The sequence below is a fragment of the Protopterus annectens genome, chromosome 2.part2, assembly GCF_019279795.1.
Source record: "Protopterus annectens isolate FY-2018-M chromosome 2.part2, PAN1.0, whole genome shotgun sequence".
NCBI classification, from domain to species: Eukaryota; Metazoa; Chordata; order Ceratodontiformes; family Protopteridae; genus Protopterus; species Protopterus annectens.
Window position 1 is genome coordinate 1,045,278,183 of NC_056730.1, and position 19,079 is coordinate 1,045,297,261.

The window sequence follows — 19,079 nt, forward strand, 5'->3', positions numbered from 1 at the left end:
GGCTGGTTTGAAAGGCGGGTCACTTTTTAAACTCCATGAACCTTTATTTACAGAATGGCACCTTTCTTATGAAAACGGGTATCTAATTTTGTTCTGCACGTTTTTGTACACATAATATACTGATATTCCAGAGTTTCAACTGTTGTTTACCTTCTCGTTTTTTCTAAATTATTAAAACGTGTCTTTTTTTTCTGAGCTACTGTTTAAATTCCTGAAAATTGTTTTTTCTTTTCTCAACTACTTGTTAAATGCTTCAATTCAAAATCTATATACGTGGTGCTAGAACACACACACACACACACACACACACACACACACACACACACCATCTTGTGTCACATTGGATAAATACAAATTCATGGCAGAAATACTGTTTTTAATGGGGGAGACGAATCAGATTCTTGAATGATTGGATAAAGATTAAAGAAGGCTGGCCTTATCAATGGTGAGTATCGGAAGAGCTGTGGAAAATGAAGCTCCCTCCCACTGCAAAAAAAAAACTCTCAGCTGAGCTTCTCTGCTGATTCCCTCCCATTGCCCAGAGCGCAGAGCCCAAATACGCTGAGTACAACCTCCCGACCAAGTGACAGATAATAGTTAAGTCTTGGTTTGTCTCTTCCAGAAGAAACTCGGGTCCCCAACGTCCACGTCTATTTAGAAGAAAGTTGCAGAACAAGTGCATAGATTGGTCGTCGCCCTCACCTAATATGTGTTTAGAAGTTTTATCAAGCTGAATGAATGACATGCGGTGTCTTGGCATAAACTGCACTTGAACTTCCAGCCATTTGGAGTTCCGATTCTGGATAGCTTTAGAGATCAGAAAATTCATAAGTGAAAGCAGACTTTTACACCAAGTAACCTTTCCAATGACTGCAATGGACAGTAAACTTGGCAAGACATGTCTGTAATTTTATCATAGCTTATTTGTTTGCTGGGAGCAGAATAAAGGAAGAAGCACAGGTCAATGCTGAGCGACTATCCCGAAGTCGGCTCCGGGACCAAAGAAAACACTTGGGTATTTCTCGTCACCTGGAGGTATTCTCTTGTAACATTACATTATCTCTCAGTACCCTTTGGATTTACAGCTGAAAAACGAGGAGAATCTACAAGAATGCATTCCATGCCTCCAAAGTGCATTTACCTGTAAGAATAACACTTTTCTATTTATTATGTGTTGGCAAAGTTACAAGTTAACATACATCTAAATTGCTTTGATCTGGGACTTTATCTTTACCTTACCTGTATGAGTGCATATCTTTATAAAATCAGTATAGTTATTCACAATGATTGTCAGCAGCTTTTTAGGTCCAGCTCCTTTAATGTGCATTTGTGCAAGACAGAGTAAATCACATCAGATTTTTTCAAATTATGGTTGTGATTTTGTCAAGCTTCTATGTTGGGAGGTGTGGGAGATGCCCAGACTAAGATTAATCATGATTAATCAAAGTCTATGGTAGACAACATGAAAAAATTTAAATCTTGCTATTTATGTAAGGCAAACAGGAAAAGAGTCTGAAGGCATACCAGCAAATGCATTTTTTAACTTTTTTTTTTCCACCAGTTTGTACTCTTTTGGTCCAAAGCTCTCATAGTTGGTGAATTCTCCCAGTTTTATTACAGCTGATGTTGGACATGATCATTATATGTCCATCTGCCTGTAATACATTTGTATGTAGCACAATGGACTGGTCAGTGAAGATGGTGTACCTGATGTGTATCTGATGTGTATCACATACACATTCAGACTACCTCATCCACCATATTCCTTAAATATGGAATGTCTGTCATTTGCCTGTTGCATGCTGTCTCCTGAAAAGCTGGTCATTATGTCACAAGATTGTCACTTCTTTTCTTACTGCTGAAATTCAAGCTTGCTTCATGACTAACAGTATAAAGAGATGCTCATCACCTTTAGGCCATAACAAGTCACCTTAGTTAGAATTTCCAGAACTTCTTATGTATGCACCATAAGACAAGATGTTCGATGCTTCCAATAAATAACCAAAAACAACTGTTCTCTCATATACATTTCTTTTTCCTTTTACAGTTAATCCCATTCTGACCCCTAACATATCACTTTCTACCATTTTCCACTTAATTATTGTTAGGGTATTATAATGAAAAGATATTTAAGTGCCTTCTGGGAAGGTATGGTAATGGAAATATGAATTTATATTGACACTGGAATTCTGTGTGTGTGCATGACCGCATACACTCACACACACATGCACGTGCACATAATGACACACACGTGTACATAGATAGATAGATAGACAGGTAGATAGATAGATAGATAGATAGATAGATAGATAGATAGACAGATAGATAGATAGATAGATAGATAGATAGATAGATAGATAGATAGATGGAGTAGCTTTAGATACAGACAACTTAACAGGTTTGTAGTTACATATCTGAAAAACAATTTGCCCAGATAATGTTGCCTGTGCAGTTCCACATCTATGACAGCCATTCCAAGTTTTCAACAAGAAGCCCGTGTATCACTTATTGCTGTGTGTCAGTTTTTGCATTCATGGGTCCTTTCATCATTTCATTTTAACAAAGTAATGACACTATAGTAGAAATGCTTCAGAAATAAAATTGCAATTTTATTTCTGAAGAAGTTCACAAATAAAAAGTGGATGAAGGCGTTAAGTTACTGTCCAATTGTGGTTATTTTATTGTTGAAGAGGACTGGTTTCTTTCTCTTTTTTGTGTTTCTTGGTGGATGTAAAGGTGTTTTGGACTATAGTAGAAATCAAACTTTGTCTGCACTACTGTCATGATCTGCTGTCTGCGGTCCATTGAAAAAAGATTGCTTGTTTCATTCTGTTCTGGATGAAATGGAGAATACTTGAACATTGCAACAGTGATGGCAATACAGTGGTACCACAGTTAAAGCACAGATGTAGTATTACCTGAAGCGTGTTCTATGGACCTGATACTTCATATCGCATTCCAATATACAAAGTGCTTTTACTAGCCTCCAGGCAGCAGGTTGGCACTAGATAGCTAAAACGCTTATACACAGTAAGAGTAGCATTTCTCTGTAAATTAGTTTGTAATTTACTTGCAGGGAAATTGGCACACTGGATGACTAGTGTGTTATATCTATAAGCAGCGTACTGTTTTAAGTTTTATACATAAACTTTTTTAAAAATGGTAACAAAAAACATTAATAAGACTTAGGCAATAAAACACCTTTTAGCTGCATACATATACAGGGCTACTATATTTCTAACTTTGCTATTATTAGCTGTTCTTCAGATTGGAAGGGAGCGTGGAGTACCACCAGCATTTAAAACAATTGCCTTTTCTTTTTTTCTGTCTCTTCTGCTTGCTTTGTCTTTGCAGTCAGATGGAAGGTAGCAGTTTGCAGCAACACACACACACACACACACACACACACACACACACACACACACACACAAACACACAGATATATACATAAGTGATTATATTTGAAACATATATGAGATCAAATGAAAGGAGTATTAGGTCTAAATTTTTAAATAAATGAAAATTACGTGCCAAATTTCAAAATCTTTGCATCAGAAAATATTGGATCTTGTTCAAATTTGACTTCACAACAGGACTAACTTGTAAATAAACACTTTTGAATTAATATCAAAATTCTCTCCGAAATCATTTGACCTCAGAAAAAGAATAATTAAGATTAGGAATGTGGGGAACAAAGCTACCACCATTCTCAGAGAATGCAAGAAGGCTTTTCCTCTACAAAATGTTGTGTCAACATTTAAGGCTAAATTATTCAGTTCTAAAAGTGACGACTACAAATATGGATTATTTTTGGTATTTATTTACTACAATGTTTTATAAGTTATTTCTGCTGATATTCTTGATTTAGCATATATCAAAATCTGTCTATATGTGTATATATATATATATATATATATATATATATATATATATATATATATGTGTGTGTGTATCCATATAGATATAGATAGATATGTATATATGTGCATACACACATATACAGGTACAGTATATAAGCTATTGCATGCAAACCCTTATACAGTATACAACTCTCTCTCTCTCTCTCTCTTCATTACTGTCTGCCCTTTCTCTTTTCCCTTTCTCTCTTGATATGTGTGTGTGTGTGTGTGTGTGTGTGTGTGTGTGTGTGTGTGTGTGTGTATATATATATATATATATATATATATATATATATATATATATATATATATTATTAGCAGTTTGTCAAGGCATTATTTATTAGACTGTGGTTAAATGAAACCCATGCAATGACTCCTAATGCACTGAAACTTGGAAACAGGCTGCAGCATTAATGCTATAAGGGGGAAAGGGTTCAACACTCCCTGGTTCTCATGTTCTTTATCCATACAATTAATCTGGAGTCATTGTCTGGGTTTTCCAAACCATAATGTAATGCTTAGTGGAGTGATGGAATTCAGGGAAGCCAAACACCCACACACACACACACACACACACACACACACACACACACACACACACACACACACACACACACACACATGTCCAAACATATATATGTATCTGCATGAATATGTACAAAGATATATAAACATCTGTGTGTATCTATATATAGAAACATTTACAGAACTGTATCTATCTACCTGTATAGATACCTATATATAGATATACACTGTTGTCCTACTTGATTTGTTTCTACTACTTTCCCTTCCTGTTGCCATAGTGAGTCCATAGTTTTTGTCTACCACCCTCTGACCCATTTGACAGAATTATACTTATTTTACTAGATTCAGGATTCTCCATATTTAGGGACTTGTACACTGGATTGTCTGCATCTTGTGGGGTTTACACTAGCAGTTCTTCCTTCTGTAGTATCTCTGTTTGAAGTCACATCTTCCCCTACTTCTATTACCAGCCAATAACTCAGCAATCCCTATGTACCCACCTAAACACCCCAAATATCCTGTTTATTCAAACTACTTTTTCTTGGTTCAATGGTCAGTGAAGCACTTTGTTTGGCCTAATGGTAGCTTGCTTCTTAGATCTTCATCCTTCTCTTATTTGTATCCCTCTGTAACTGTCCACTACCTTTGCCTCTATATTTAGCACTTTTTATGACATTCACCAGCAGTTAGCTCATTACATCACAGTGCCAAGCAGTGTTCTTCAATCTGCTTTTTATCACCCTCTAACTGCTCCCCTCACCAGAATGTTCAAACCTCTTGCTACACCTGCTCCCCATACATAGCTCTAGTAGTAGATGCCACCCCTGCAGCACATCATTTTCATATTCATGCAGTGAGATGATTTTTGTTTGTAGCATTCTGGTCCTTCCAAGTCTACACCGCAGGGGAGAGAACAAAAGTAATCCAGCTACAGCTTGTGCACCTCTGTTGTCTCAATGTAGCTAGATTGTCCTTGTTGCAGTTCACTTTAGTTCAGAGATTCAGTGAGTCTGAGTTTACAAAGCAAAGTCACCCCATGCACCACAATCACTGTGCCAATTTCCAACATCAAGAAGCACATCCTGCCTTCTGGAGGCAAATAATCTTAGGCCCCAAATAAAACTGCAAACACTCATCGTCTTGTCAAGGAACCCCTCAAAGAAAGTGAGGGTATCAGTCTGTTTTATGCATAACAGAAGATTGCTCCAGAGACAGAGGAAGTCTTGAGTAATTAACCTGTCCATTCAGCATGTCTTACTTATTTTTTCACAAAGATTAACTTCTTTAGATTGTTTGTGGAGCCTTTTGTTTTGTACAGGTGTTGGAAATCAAGTAGGGTTGAATCCTTAACAGCAGGAAATGTTAGATATCAGTCTCTGTGCAGCTCTAAAGTTATTACTGAAAGCACCTTCACTGCAGAGAACATTAGAAGTATATATGATTCCTTGAATCTTGGTTATTAAGAGTTTTCTCCAAGGGCAAATGTTATTTGGAAGTGACAGCTTAAGGAAAAGAGTACTATCCCTTAAGCATATTTTATCAAATAGTATTCCTTCAGAAATTATGTATCAGGTAAAAGAGTTGGTGGAGGAGTTTTGCTGCTCATAGCCAGTGACATTACTAGGACACTTAGGACTGCTTCTCCTTCTTAGTCTGTCACTGACCCTAATGGGGTCTTTTCATAATATACTCTCTACAGCATTAAAAATGGACACAAAGCATACCCCACACCAGACATTGAATTTGTAATCTAGTTGATGACTGTCCAGTATGCCTAGCTGTGTGACTCTGAGCAAGTCACCTAACTGGACACCACATATGGGCTGAGTCTGAAAAAGGTCCATGGTGATCAGTGCTCTAACGCAGAAAACAAATACAAACAAACAAATAAATAAATATCATTATTCATGTCTTTATAGTGAATCATTCTGTAACTCTTGGTGCTTTCTGCATTTTTAAGAATTATAGGATAAGGTAAAATGGAATAGTGGTGTATCAGTTAACATTTCTGCCTTGTTGCACTTGTTTTCCAGTTCATTTCTTGGGTGAGATGTCATCTATGTGGAATCTGCATGTTAGCACAAGTTTTGTTTTAGATTCACTGTGTTTCCCATATCCCATCAATATGCTGCAGGTGAACTGGTGATGTTGGAGCTTGCATGTGCATGGTGTGTGTGTGTGTGTGTGTGTGTGTGTGTGTGTGTGTGTGTGTGTGTGTGTGTGTGTGTGTGTATGCGTTGCTGGTACCCCTTCCAGAATTAGTTTCTCTTCCTAGGACCTTCTGAGTGCCAGAACAAGCTACATTCTATCAAACCCAAACTGGATACAGCTGATAAACAGACCAAATGAATGAATAAACAAGATAGCATCCTCCTTTATCCATTTCCTGAATAAATAACAATAGAGAAAAAAAATCAGCAAATTCCATAGTCATAAGTGTATTTATTAGCAGTGCCACCTTACACTGGGTGCAGAGCAGCTGACATAGTGACATCTGCAATTTCACCATTCTGAACTTTGCAGTGATAGTACCCTGCCCTCTCCTACTCTTGCTTAAAAAGACATAAGCCTTCATAGACATCAATAATCTACTGTTTCTTTTTTTCACTTAAGTCTGAAACATTTTCATCTCTGACTTCTCCTGAATTGACTAGGCATGCATTATATCACTAACCACTGTAAATTGTGAATTATGCCTTTTCCTAGACATATTATCTTCATGCTAAAATCCTTAGTCTTCAAGTATTAGCACAGAGTGAAAATATGGTTGGAAGAGAGGGCTTGACCAGCTTGACCACAGTCACAAATCCCAGTCTGCAGGAGACAACTACAAAACAAGCAGGTAAAATGCCACAGACTTTAACTCTCTCATCCTACCATGCTTCACCGCCCCCCACTTTGGAAAAACCTCTGTAAACTCCATTCTGAATTGCCCTTCTCATGGAACTTAGGACCAGATAGTCTTAATGAAGTGCGCACATAGTATATAACAAATTCTATTAACTGTCTCTTCATCTTTTCACATCTCACTTGTACTCTCACACATAGTACGTAGAAGGCATCCCACCCTTCTCCAAGTCATAGGAGAGTTAAAACATACCTGAGTATTGTCCCATATCCCTCATATTTTACTTTCCAAAACTTTAGCAGAAGAAGTGTGCAGGTTAATGTATTATATTCACTTAAAAAAGTCACACAACCCAAAAGGGTATAAACTAGTAAAAAGCAAAATGAATAGGAACTGCACCTATCACACACCTTAATTAATTAAATATGTTAATAAGCTGATACATTTCAAATACATAAAAATATATATAAATTTTGACAACATTATAGAAATAATATTTAGTTAAAAGATGAATGCAATGGGTTGACTCTAGAATGTATATTAATTCAGCTTGATTTATTTTATTTAAATTTATTTATATATCAGCTTTAGGTAACATGTTTTTACATATATTTTTTATATATATTTTTATGTATTTGAAATGTATTGGCTTATTAACATATTTAATTAATTAGGGTGTGTGATAGGTGCATTTGAATGTGTAAAATATTTATAAGTGTTTGTGATGTAATGCTCCTTGTACTCTGAAGAAGCCATTGATTTATATATGGTGAAAGCGCTTAGTATTTTGGAGCTTGTCATGAGCTTTGTCAATAAACAGCAGTCGGTGCAGTTCGTATTCATTTTGCTTTTTAATGTACTATATTACACCACCTCAGAGAACAGTAGTCACAGTTGTAAGACTCAATTAGTAATGTGTGTGTGTGTGTGTGTGTGTGTGTGTGTGTGTGTGTGTGTGTGTGTGTGTCCAAATTATCTTCATAACTTGGTGCTTTAACTTTAAACCCTATAAAAGCATCTCTTGTCCTATGTTTATACATACTGTTGCCCGTACTGAAGTAGAATAAATATTCCTTTTACATTTGTTTCATAACAGCATTGTTTTTATACATCTACAGTAATATAACTTAATGTGCCCTTGGGCCCAAACACTGGAATTCTCTCCCTTCTTATAGTTATCTCTTGCCAAACTTAATTTTCCTTTCTTCACAGCTCATATGTCTCCTCTAAAGCTAAAGCTAATTGATCTTTCACAACTTCTCACCCTAAGCTATATATATTTTCTGACTGTAAAGTCTATAACAGCCTTACTATACATAATTCATAATTCATTCTCGGAAAAGCAAATATGTTTTAGTTAGTCAGAATTGTATCCTTTGTTAATCTTTTTGCAGCTCTAATTAATTGTGCTGTTGGCTAATGGCTGTAAAAGATCAGTTTTGCAACAGTCAACATACTAAGTCAGTAAGCAGATAAATACGTACATTGCCATATAAAATGCATGAGAACAGTTTTGCCCCCACCACAGCAGCTTTTACACTATTGGTGCAGCACTAGCAGATGTGGTTGGGAGGGGGATCTGTAGGGCATGAGTCAATACATAATTCCATCATTCTGTTTCACAACTAATGATACATTTAGTGATTATTTGGTACATTTTTGCTGTTGCTTAAAATGCATGGTTTAGAAGAACAGATTTTAATGGATTATGAATGCTAGCTGGCTGCTTTCTAATCTGTCCATAATTAAGGCACAAGCAGCAAATCCTGCTTAACCAAAATGCTGTATCTTCACCACCACCACTGTCATTATCATTTTCATTGGTAAATTTATCTTCTATTTATCGCCTACATTTTGAATTCTGTTACCATTTTTCTTCATGTAGTTCTTCAGGAAGGCTATTTCAATAATACACTGCAATTTCTGTGAAATAGCCCTTTTAACATTTTTTTTGCACCAAGACATCCAACTTGTGTCTGATATACCTATGTTTTAGAAAGAAGCTACCTCATCTGGTTCTATGGATTCCAATGTGTTACAGTTTCTTTTGTATTCTTTCTCTGATTCCTTCTTCAAGACTTTAATTTTTAATATTATCTAGGATCTTTAAGCTTATCTGGTCTCTTTACTTGGACTTTTTTGAACCATTTTGTTGCCCTTCTCTGAATTGTCTTTACTCTGTCTATAGTCTTGCAAGCAAATGGTCACCTCAAGCTGCTAGCTTTTAATAAGTAACTTAAGAATTGCAGTTTATTTCTTTTCTTAATTTTGTTTCGTGGCTATTACTGACCTCAGAACCATTTAGATAGTACCCTGACATTTCTCTCTTCCAGGATTCCTCACACAATGAAAAACCTTATTATGCCCTTCTCTGGGTGGTTTCTTTTCTACAGGAATCCTACAAGGTCAAGTGAAGATACAGATTAATGTGTACCACAAACAAAACAGAGCCAGGAAGGAAGTCATCACACTGCAGTTCAGTGAGGTGTTTTCGTGAGCCCTAATTCTCCCAGTGTGCTGGTGAATGTACTATGATGAGCTTGCATGTGGGCATTGTAGGGGATGTGCCCTTGCCTCAGCAGTGATGCAGCCTCCACTGCCTTGCTTGCCCACCCCTTAACCCACTACCACTTCCTGTCACTAATGCCTATTCTGTAGCAAAGACACAATGTCAGTCCTGAGTAACATGCTGATGCAGCATTCCCTTAATATAGGCAAACAATGTAAGCCTTTTTGTTCCTACATTTCTGTTGTTGGCTTGCCCCAGCATATATGCCACTCTTTGAGCTGGTGTTATCTGACTTATTGTCAAGGCTTCATCACTCAGAGCCATCTGATCAACCTAATCAAGCCATCTAGTTATTTATTTTTCATATGTTTTTTTAACTGCTGTCTTACACTCTTTTAAGCCTAATGCAGACAGGGAGACTATTATTTTTTTATTAACATTATGGTTAATTATTGTACACCTAAGCGCTCATGGTATGGTCATGGCAGCAATCGGGTAATGTAGTTATAAATCACAAAAATTATTGTATTATGTACCTGTTAATTTAAATAACAACCACATCTTCATGGTCAAGAGTATGCTGTGTGTTCGCCTATGCATTTAGGTATGTGTCTCATTACTGTAATGCACTTTTCAGTGCATCTTGACTTAATAGTGCAAACATGCATACAAATAAAACATATTAAAATGTATTTTAATTTGTTTTAGCCATCCAGAAAAAATACATGTCTAATGTAAGCTGTTTGAGGCAATAAATGATTTGGTTTCATAGTGAGCATCTCTTCTATCTGTCAGTACACATCATATACATCTGTATATGTGTGTGTGTGTGTGTGTGTGTGTGTGTGTGTGTGTGTGTGTGTGTGTGTGTGTGTGTGTGTGTGTATGTGTGTGTGTGTGTGTGTGTGTGTGTGTGTGTGTGTGTGTGTGTGTGCGCGCGTGTATGTCAAACATACACATGTCTGCATGTTATTGTGAGTGTGTGTGTGTTCACTCATGACATATAAGTTACTCATTTGTGCAAAGACATGCATGTGTAGGCTGATACTTTTCTAAAGTTATTGTCTAGATGCAGTTTTCAAGCTGGCTGATATAATCTGTGACTAATTCTATTTTTTCCTTTCTCTCCTTTAAGGTGTTTACAGTTTCTGGTTTTCTGCTTCCAAGTAAAGGTAGGTGATGTGTACTTATATACTATAGACAGAGAGACATATATTTATTTATTGGACATCTTTCATTAAAATAACTTTGAGTTATACATTCTTTCTAAGAAATTCAGAAGAAATCTATCCTAAAACCCTAGATCCATGGTATTAAGTGTTTGTTTGAGATGAATGTGCCTGTGCCCCTCTCTACCCTTAATATAGGGGTTAATTGTAAAATGAATGCTACTTCACCTGAAAATTAATTTGTGCTAATTCATTTATACTGCATATTACATATTTATTATATTTCTAATGGCAGTATCCATACATTAATAATAAAAATTATAGACAGTCATACAGAATGGAAAATAATAACGGTGTATCTAAACGTAATTATATTTACTTATAAGAAACTATATTTTCACTGTTCATTAATAAGTGATAGTTACAAAGATAGCATAGTACTGATTTGAGTCAGGCTGATTTCTATTCACAACTAATTCACAAAACTGCTGGTGTCTTTCCTGTAAAAGGTTCATAAGTCCAGATTTCTAGAAAATACTGAAATGTGCAAATTATTACAAAGCAATTTTAAATAGCAAACTGTTAATTTGGAATTAGGTGATACATTTTGTAGAATGTGCCCCAGCACATTGCAGAATTTTCTTTCTGTTCTTTTGGTACATGCCACTTTCTTACTATTGGTGTTTATATAAAAACACCAAACACCCAGTTCAGAATGTATTTGTTCAAGGAACCTCAGAGGGATACAGAAGGGAAATTCAGAGATTTGTTGAAACTGTTTGAATTTCTACATTATGTGAAGGAGGTTGGTATGGCTTTTTTTACTGTGGGCCCTTAGTAAATGGTAACACTTAAGACAGTATAGCAGTTGAAGTATACATTTTATGACTTTTATGCTTGAATAGCATTGCCTTCTTCTTGTAGTGTTTATTATTTATTGAAAAGGGGATGCATGAGCCTTTACATTAATACAGTCCTCTAAAACCAGAGCATGCAGATATTTTGCAATCACTAAAATCCTTATTTTGTCTTATTAATAATGCTGTTTTGTTACTTATACTAAGTGATTTATTACTGTTTCATTTGTAACTCCTAATTTGTAATGTAGTTGGTAATATGCATCATTTAGTTCATTGGCAGATGATTTGCCAAAGAGTGTTCCTGCTGAACAGCCTTTCTGAAGGTTGCTTACCTTGAGATTTTGTGAACTCAAAACTGGTTATAAGAGAGTAAGGAATTCACTTTGGAACACTAAACCCCAAAGATTGTCTTTTGATGAATGAGCCTTTTACTAGACCATATCAAAAAATTCTGTAACATTTACCTTACTTACAAAATGTTGCTGACAGTTTAAAGTTATAATTAGTTGTGTTTTGACTGAAGTGAGATAGACTAAAAGGATTCATGTTTACAGAGTTATAGTCAGGACTATTGTAACAAGACCAGATTTTTCAAGTTATGTAACATGTCATCAAAGTAAGACATATATTTTTTTAACATTTTTATGAAAGAGCTGTACAGAAAATAATTCAAGTCTTCCTTCTCAGTGTGTTAATTTCATTCACAGCTTATTAACAATTGCAGTTTGTTGCTTGATATTTAATACCATCATACGAGAGGACATTATGGTTTCATAAAACTATAAACAAGTCAAAATTAAAGCATTAAACAGTTTCTATGCTCACAAAGGAATGTCTGCTACTATATATTTCATTGAGGTATATCTAGGCTCATGAGAGGGCTTGATCTGTAGTAAACACATTTAATTGGCAGGTGTCCACAGTATACTTCATTTACTGTGACCCAATTGGCTACATCATTCCTGCTGAACCAGAGCTATTCAGGGAGTATTGTTGTAAAATAATTTCCCAAATCAAAGTTCTAGATTGCAAGAGACATTAAGGGTGTAATGCATTTAAGTATTGTTCATTAAGCGATACTAATGATTAGAAAACAACAGATGCATAACCCACTAAAATTTATTTTCTTCAAATTCTGTTTCCATAAATTGAAAACATACGAAAACACAGCATGTTATATATTTTTGAAAAGAGTAGACCCCTTTGTACCCCATTCCCCTGCCAAATATTAGTTTAATCTGATTTAACCACAAGTCAGATACCTTTCAAATGAAATGTCATTTTTGGTAGACTTCAAAAACTTATGAAGACTGCTTCTGTTTTGGCAAGACTTGTTCCTGTTAAATTACCTGCTATAATATTTTGAAGCACATATCTTATACACACACACACACACACACACACACACACACACACACACACACACACACACACACATGGTCTATATTAGATGAACGAAAGTTAATCTTAGCGAACGCTCACATGAGCGAATATTTCGGAACTCAAAACCGCAGTTGTGAGATCGCAGTACAGTGAAGAGGGGAATATTTTCCCTTTCCTCACTGTAGTGCGATCAAGGAGTTGGAATATATATTTAGGGGGTGGGGGGGCGTAGCCCCCCACAATTGTAGTTTCGAGTACATGGATATTTGCTCATGTGAGGGTTTGCTAAGATGAACTTTCGTTCATCTAATATAGGCCCCACACACACACACACACACACACACACACACACACACACACACACACACACACACATGGTCTATATTAGATGAACGAAAGTTAATCTTAGCGAACGCTCACATGAGCGAATATTTCGGAACTCAAAACCGCAGTTGTGAGATCGCAGTACAGTGAAGAGGGGAATATTTTCCCTTTCCTCACTGTAGTGCGATCAAGGAGTTGGAATATATATTTAGGGGGGTGGGGGGCGTAGCCCCCCACAATTGTAGTTTCGAGTACATGGATATTTGCTCATGTGAGGGTTCGCTAAGATGAACTTTCGTTCATCTAATATAGGCCCCACACACACACACACACACACACACACACACACACACACACACACACGCACACACACATAATATATTTTAATTGTGCAGTTTGCAGCTGTGAGAACAAATCTGCAGAAGTCATGCACTTTACAGTCCTCTCAATGTGTAACATTTAGTGTAAGTTTTGGAGGCTATTTCTTCTTTCATGGTTTATCCAAACCTTTTTTTATCACGTGGGTCTAGACTAATTTTCTTATAGCTGAAATCCACATGTTCCTAATGACCTCTTCTTATTCAGAATTTACAATGGTGTTCTTTATGCATTTCTTACCAAGTATACTCATTTAAAAAAAAAGACAATTACTGAGCAAAACAACCCTGTCTGCCATACATTATTTTTAAGCAGGTGGTACAATAATTTAAAGTGGGGATTCTTTTACTTTCATTCTGTAGCTTTTGCTGAAAATTCATTCAGCATAAAAATATTCATAGTGCATGCTAATTCATTGTCTTCTTGTATACCAATGACAAAAATCACAAAACATGGAGAGTTCCATACTGCAGTAATGTGAGACCAGGCAGACATCTTGCTTATTAATTGTATAAAGTAAAGTCATTTTCGTATAGCTTTTCTTCCCAGGCCTCCATTGAAAGGGAACCGTGCCAGGTTAGACTTTCCTGTAAACAAATGCAAATAAGCAAATCTTCTTCTTCTTTCAGCTGCTCCCGTCAGGGGTCCCCACAGCAGATCAACTGTTTCCATTTCTTCCTGTCCTCTGCATCTTGCTTTGTCACACCAACCACCTGCATGTCCTCTCTCACCACATCCATAAACCTTATCTTAGGCCTTCCACTTTTCCTGTTTCCTGGCAGCTTCATCCTTAGCATCTTTTTCCCAATATACTCTGCATCCCTCCTCAGCACATGTCCAAACCAACGTAATCTTGCTTCTCTGGCTTTGTCTCCAAACCCTCCAACCTGGGCTGACCCTCTAATATACTTATTCCTAATCCTGTCCATCCTCGTCACACCCAGTGCAAATCTTAACATCTTCAGCTCTGCCACGTCAAGCTCTGACTCCTGCCTTTTTGTCAATGCCACTGTCTCCAACCCATATAACATAGCTGGTCTCACTACCCTCTTTCTTTGTGCTGGTCCCAAGCCTGGATAAAGGGGGAGGGTTGCGTCAAGAAAGGTATCCGGCATAAAATTTTGCCAAATCATACATGCAGACAAATAAGCAAATAAATAAATAATATATAAATCTAACAACCATAAAACCTTCCAAGATGGACAGGAAGCAAGTGCATTTCTGTATTAAATTAATCTCTGGGCATCCCAGGAAGAAATTCCCACTATGTGACACTTTTACAGAAAAGTACTAAGCATAATGACTGCATGTAAATACAGGCACTGGAGTGGTATTCATAACATGCAAAGAAAAAAAGTCTTTTGAGCTGTATATGTATTGCAGTTTGCACAGGTAACCTTTCAGAATGTCGGATGCTATAACTTTAAAAGTTAAGCCTTCTCATAAACATCTCTGTAGAAACATCTTAGAATATTGCTTTAAACAGAAATGAAAACAGTTTTATTCTCTTCAAAGGTTGTTTGCATGTATTGGAAGGAGAAAAAAGATTCTCTCCAAAAAATCCCAAGTATCTCATGACTCATCTTTTAGACTAATTTGTGTAACACTGGCAGAGCCAAGATAAACACATAGCTTTCTCTCTGACTGGAGATAAGGCATTTAAGATGTTTCCTTTAATTGCAGTGTCAGGATCTAAGCACAACTGCAGACCTGCATGAATACCTGTAACACAGTGTGATGGCTGTGCCCCATATGCATGCATTCTTCAAGCGCTCCCATATGAAATGCTGCACACAATACACATAAATATACTCAGATTTAGTTGTATACCTGAAATATAGTTACCAAACGTCATGGGGTTCTTCAGTTTCTGTGGGATAAAATATGAAAATATTAAATAGAGGCTGACATTAACTATAGCAGAAGAGTATTTTTATTTTATCAAACACAAAATAATAATACCTGAGAGTAATTACTCCTTACCAAAAAAACAGCAGCAAAATTTCAAAGTAAAATAAAAATGGTAAAGGTGCAGACAAAGGCTGCAAATAGTCAACAGCATATAAATTCCTACCACACAAGTATCGAAGACAGGAAGAGTCCAAACTGGAATAAAAACTCAGTTTATTCATGTACTGGTAAGCGCTTTCACCCCTTCAGGCTTCCTCAGACCATTAAAACTTAGAGGACAAGAGCAATTCTGCAGCAGAATTGCTCTTGTCTTCCAAGAATAATGGTCTGAGGAAGCCTGAAGGGGGGAAAGCGCTTACCAGTGCATGAATAAACTGAGTTTTTATTCCAGTTTGGACTGTTCCTGTCTTCGATACTTGTGTGAAAGGAATTTATATGCTGTTGATTATTTGCAGCCTTTGTCTGCTCCTTTACCATCTTTATTTTACTTTGATATTTTTATTTTATGTAATATTATTTATTTTTAATATTGTTTCTAGATCTTAAAAGCCCAGTAAATGCAACCCAGGAAAAAATGAGCAAACATAAAACAAAATGCTTCCAGTAGATCTGCATTCATAAATTAAGCATCCTTGTAGCCAAAATCATTTAAATGAGGATTTGAAGCAAAAGCTTATATTTCAGATAAGCAAGTACCAGTAAATGGACCCAAACTATGGCTTGATGTGGAAGGAGATCAATGCACACTTATCAGTGTTCATGTTTCAATAGCCCCATGTGAAAAAAGTATATTGCTTCTTTGGCTGATCAATTTAGGGATCATGAGATTTTGTCTCCCATTCTCTTGGAGAAATGCCAGAATTGCATTTCTTTGTCATCTCAGGTTATTTTATTTATTTTACATTTGTTAACCGGGAAAGTCTGACTGGACACATATCCATTTTCAGCAGAGGCCCGGGGAGAAAAGCTCCAATAGCATGACATACAAGAAATTTCAAAAGAATATCATACAGAGATATAAGTTCCATGGAAACATAAGTCAGGTATAGTTTAACAATTCATTTAGTAGAGTCAGCAGGTTAAGATTATACAGTAATCCAACAGTAGGGTTGGTTTAGATTATAAAAAATAAACAACAATTATTTTTTTTTCTAAATTGTGAGTACTCTCAATATTTTGTTACAGAAATAGCCGGTGGTCATTAAGCATTACAGAGAAAGGAATTAGGGGACCTTTAGTAGAATATTTGAACAAGGTATTGGTGCAAATTTACCTGGGGGAGTAGCATGAACAGAGCCAATTGTTTGAGAAGTGGGTTCTCAGGAGTTTCTTAAATTGAGTTGTGGAGGTAGTAGAGGTTATTTGGCTAGGTAGTGAGTTCCAGATTTTGGCAATAGTGCAGGCAAAGAGAGATTTTCCTGCATCATTTTTGTGTCTGATAACACTTATTAGGTTCTGGGAACTAGATATTAAGTCTCTAGTAGGGATGTGGGGGTTAATTAAATATTGTAGAGCAGGGGTATTTTCTGGAAGGTAGAAGAGATTATGTGCTATTGTGAGTTGATTGAACAGAAGTAGTTGAGGTAGCTTGAGACAATTGAGTTGATTAAGGGCAAGACAGTGGCGGGATTTGTAAGAGGCTTCAGTAGCAAACTTGGCTACTTTGTTATAACAAGATTCCATTTTGTTCAGATCACTTTGGCGGAGATTAGTAAGGATGGGAGAGGCATAGAGAAGGATGGATAAGAGATGAGTTTTTGCAATAGTAGCTTTGGTTTGTTTTGTGATAAACTGTTTGTTCCCATAGAGAAGTCCTAGCTTTTTATTAACTTTCTTAATGGTTTGTGCTATATGGATGTAAAATTTAAGGTTATTGTCTATTTCTACACCTAACAGTTTTGTGTGTCCAGTTGGAGATTTTTGAATGTTACCTTTGGAGTGAATGGTGAAACTGTTATGGGGGGGGGAGCATAACCTGAGGCAAAAAGAATTAGTTTAGTTTTTTTGGGGGGTTAAGAATAAGTTTGATGTTTGTGAACCATGTTATGGCTAGAGTAAAAGTGTATTGGGTGAGGGTTTGCAGTTCATTTAAGGTGGGGGCAGCACTTATAAGGGTGGTGTCCTCTACATTTTGTACTACTGATGCTGTGAGTGAGGAGGAATTGATTTGGTTGGTGAACAGTGAGAATAGTGGACCGAGGATGGATCCTTGAGGGACACCTATGGATACAGGTAGTAGGGGGGACAGCTGGTCATGCCATAGGACTGCCTGCTGCCGAACAGATAAGTAGCTAGTAAACCATGATATAGTAGAGGGGCTGAGGTTTATGGTAGATAGAGTTTGGAGAAGAATATTATGGTCTATCATGTCAAAGGCTTTAGATAAGTCTAAAAAAATGGAAGATACACATAGTCCCTTGTTTCTATTGTGGTTAACTATATCTGTAAATGATAGTAATGCTGTGGTGGTGCTGTGGGATGGTCTAAAGCCATGCTGGGTTTTGGAGATTAAGTTGTTTTGTAAGAGGTACTGAAGTAGTTGGGAATGTACAACTCTTTCTAATATCTTGGATAGAGGTGAGAGAATTGCTATTCTGTGGTAGTTGGTGAGTTCTAAGGAGTTGCCCCCTTTGTGCAGTAGAATAATATGTGATATTTTCCACAAGGTGTGGACTTTGACCTCTGTGAGTGACCTGTTTATGAGGATGGACATGGGATAAGCTATGGTGTCTGCTTCTATCTGAAGGAATTTGGCTGGTAGGGTGTCATCTGCTAGTGTGGTTGGTTTGAGCTTCTTAAAGAGCTTGGAAATTGCTTTAGTGGGTACAGGGTGTAGGGAAAAGTTGTTGGTATTGTTTTGAGTAGTAGGGTGGGTTTTGCTAGTACCTGGTATAGGGTTGCTAGTAGTATTGAGGGCATTGGTAAGGGTTTGAACTGTCTCGGTAAAGAACTTGTTAAATTGTGTGGGAATGTTGTCATGGTTGTTTGGTAGTACTGGGGTTGGTGTTGTGGCTTTACCTGCATGGATTATACCATTTATTGCAGCCCAAAATTTCTTAGGGTTATTGGCATATTTTTCTTGCATGTTTTTGTAGTAGTTACTTTTGTCTAATTTGATTTGATTTTTGGCTTTGTTGTGAAGTTCTTGGTAGGTTTGCCTCAGATTACTGGTTTTGTTCTTTTGATATTGACTCCAAGACAGATCCATCTCTTTTATTGTAGTCTTGGTATCTTTAGTTAGCCATGGAGCATAGTTAGCTTTCAGTCTTATAG

The 19,079-nt window shown here is 36.7% G+C and overlaps 1 protein-coding gene across 1 annotated transcript in view; it reads left to right on the forward strand.

Moving 5' to 3' along the window:
• The first annotated feature begins 592 nt into the window (after window positions 1–592).
• LOC122796053 (fibroblast growth factor 18-like) overlaps window positions 593–19,079 on the forward strand; it is an 84,418-nt gene continuing 65,931 nt past the window's right edge. Inside the window, exons 1-2 of the mRNA XM_044064517.1 lie at window positions 593–1,143; window positions 10,917–10,953. Coding sequence (XP_043920452.1) covers window positions 965–1,143; window positions 10,917–10,953 — 216 coding nt within the window. The 5' untranslated portion in view covers window positions 593–964. The remainder of the gene's footprint in view (window positions 1,144–10,916; window positions 10,954–19,079) is intronic.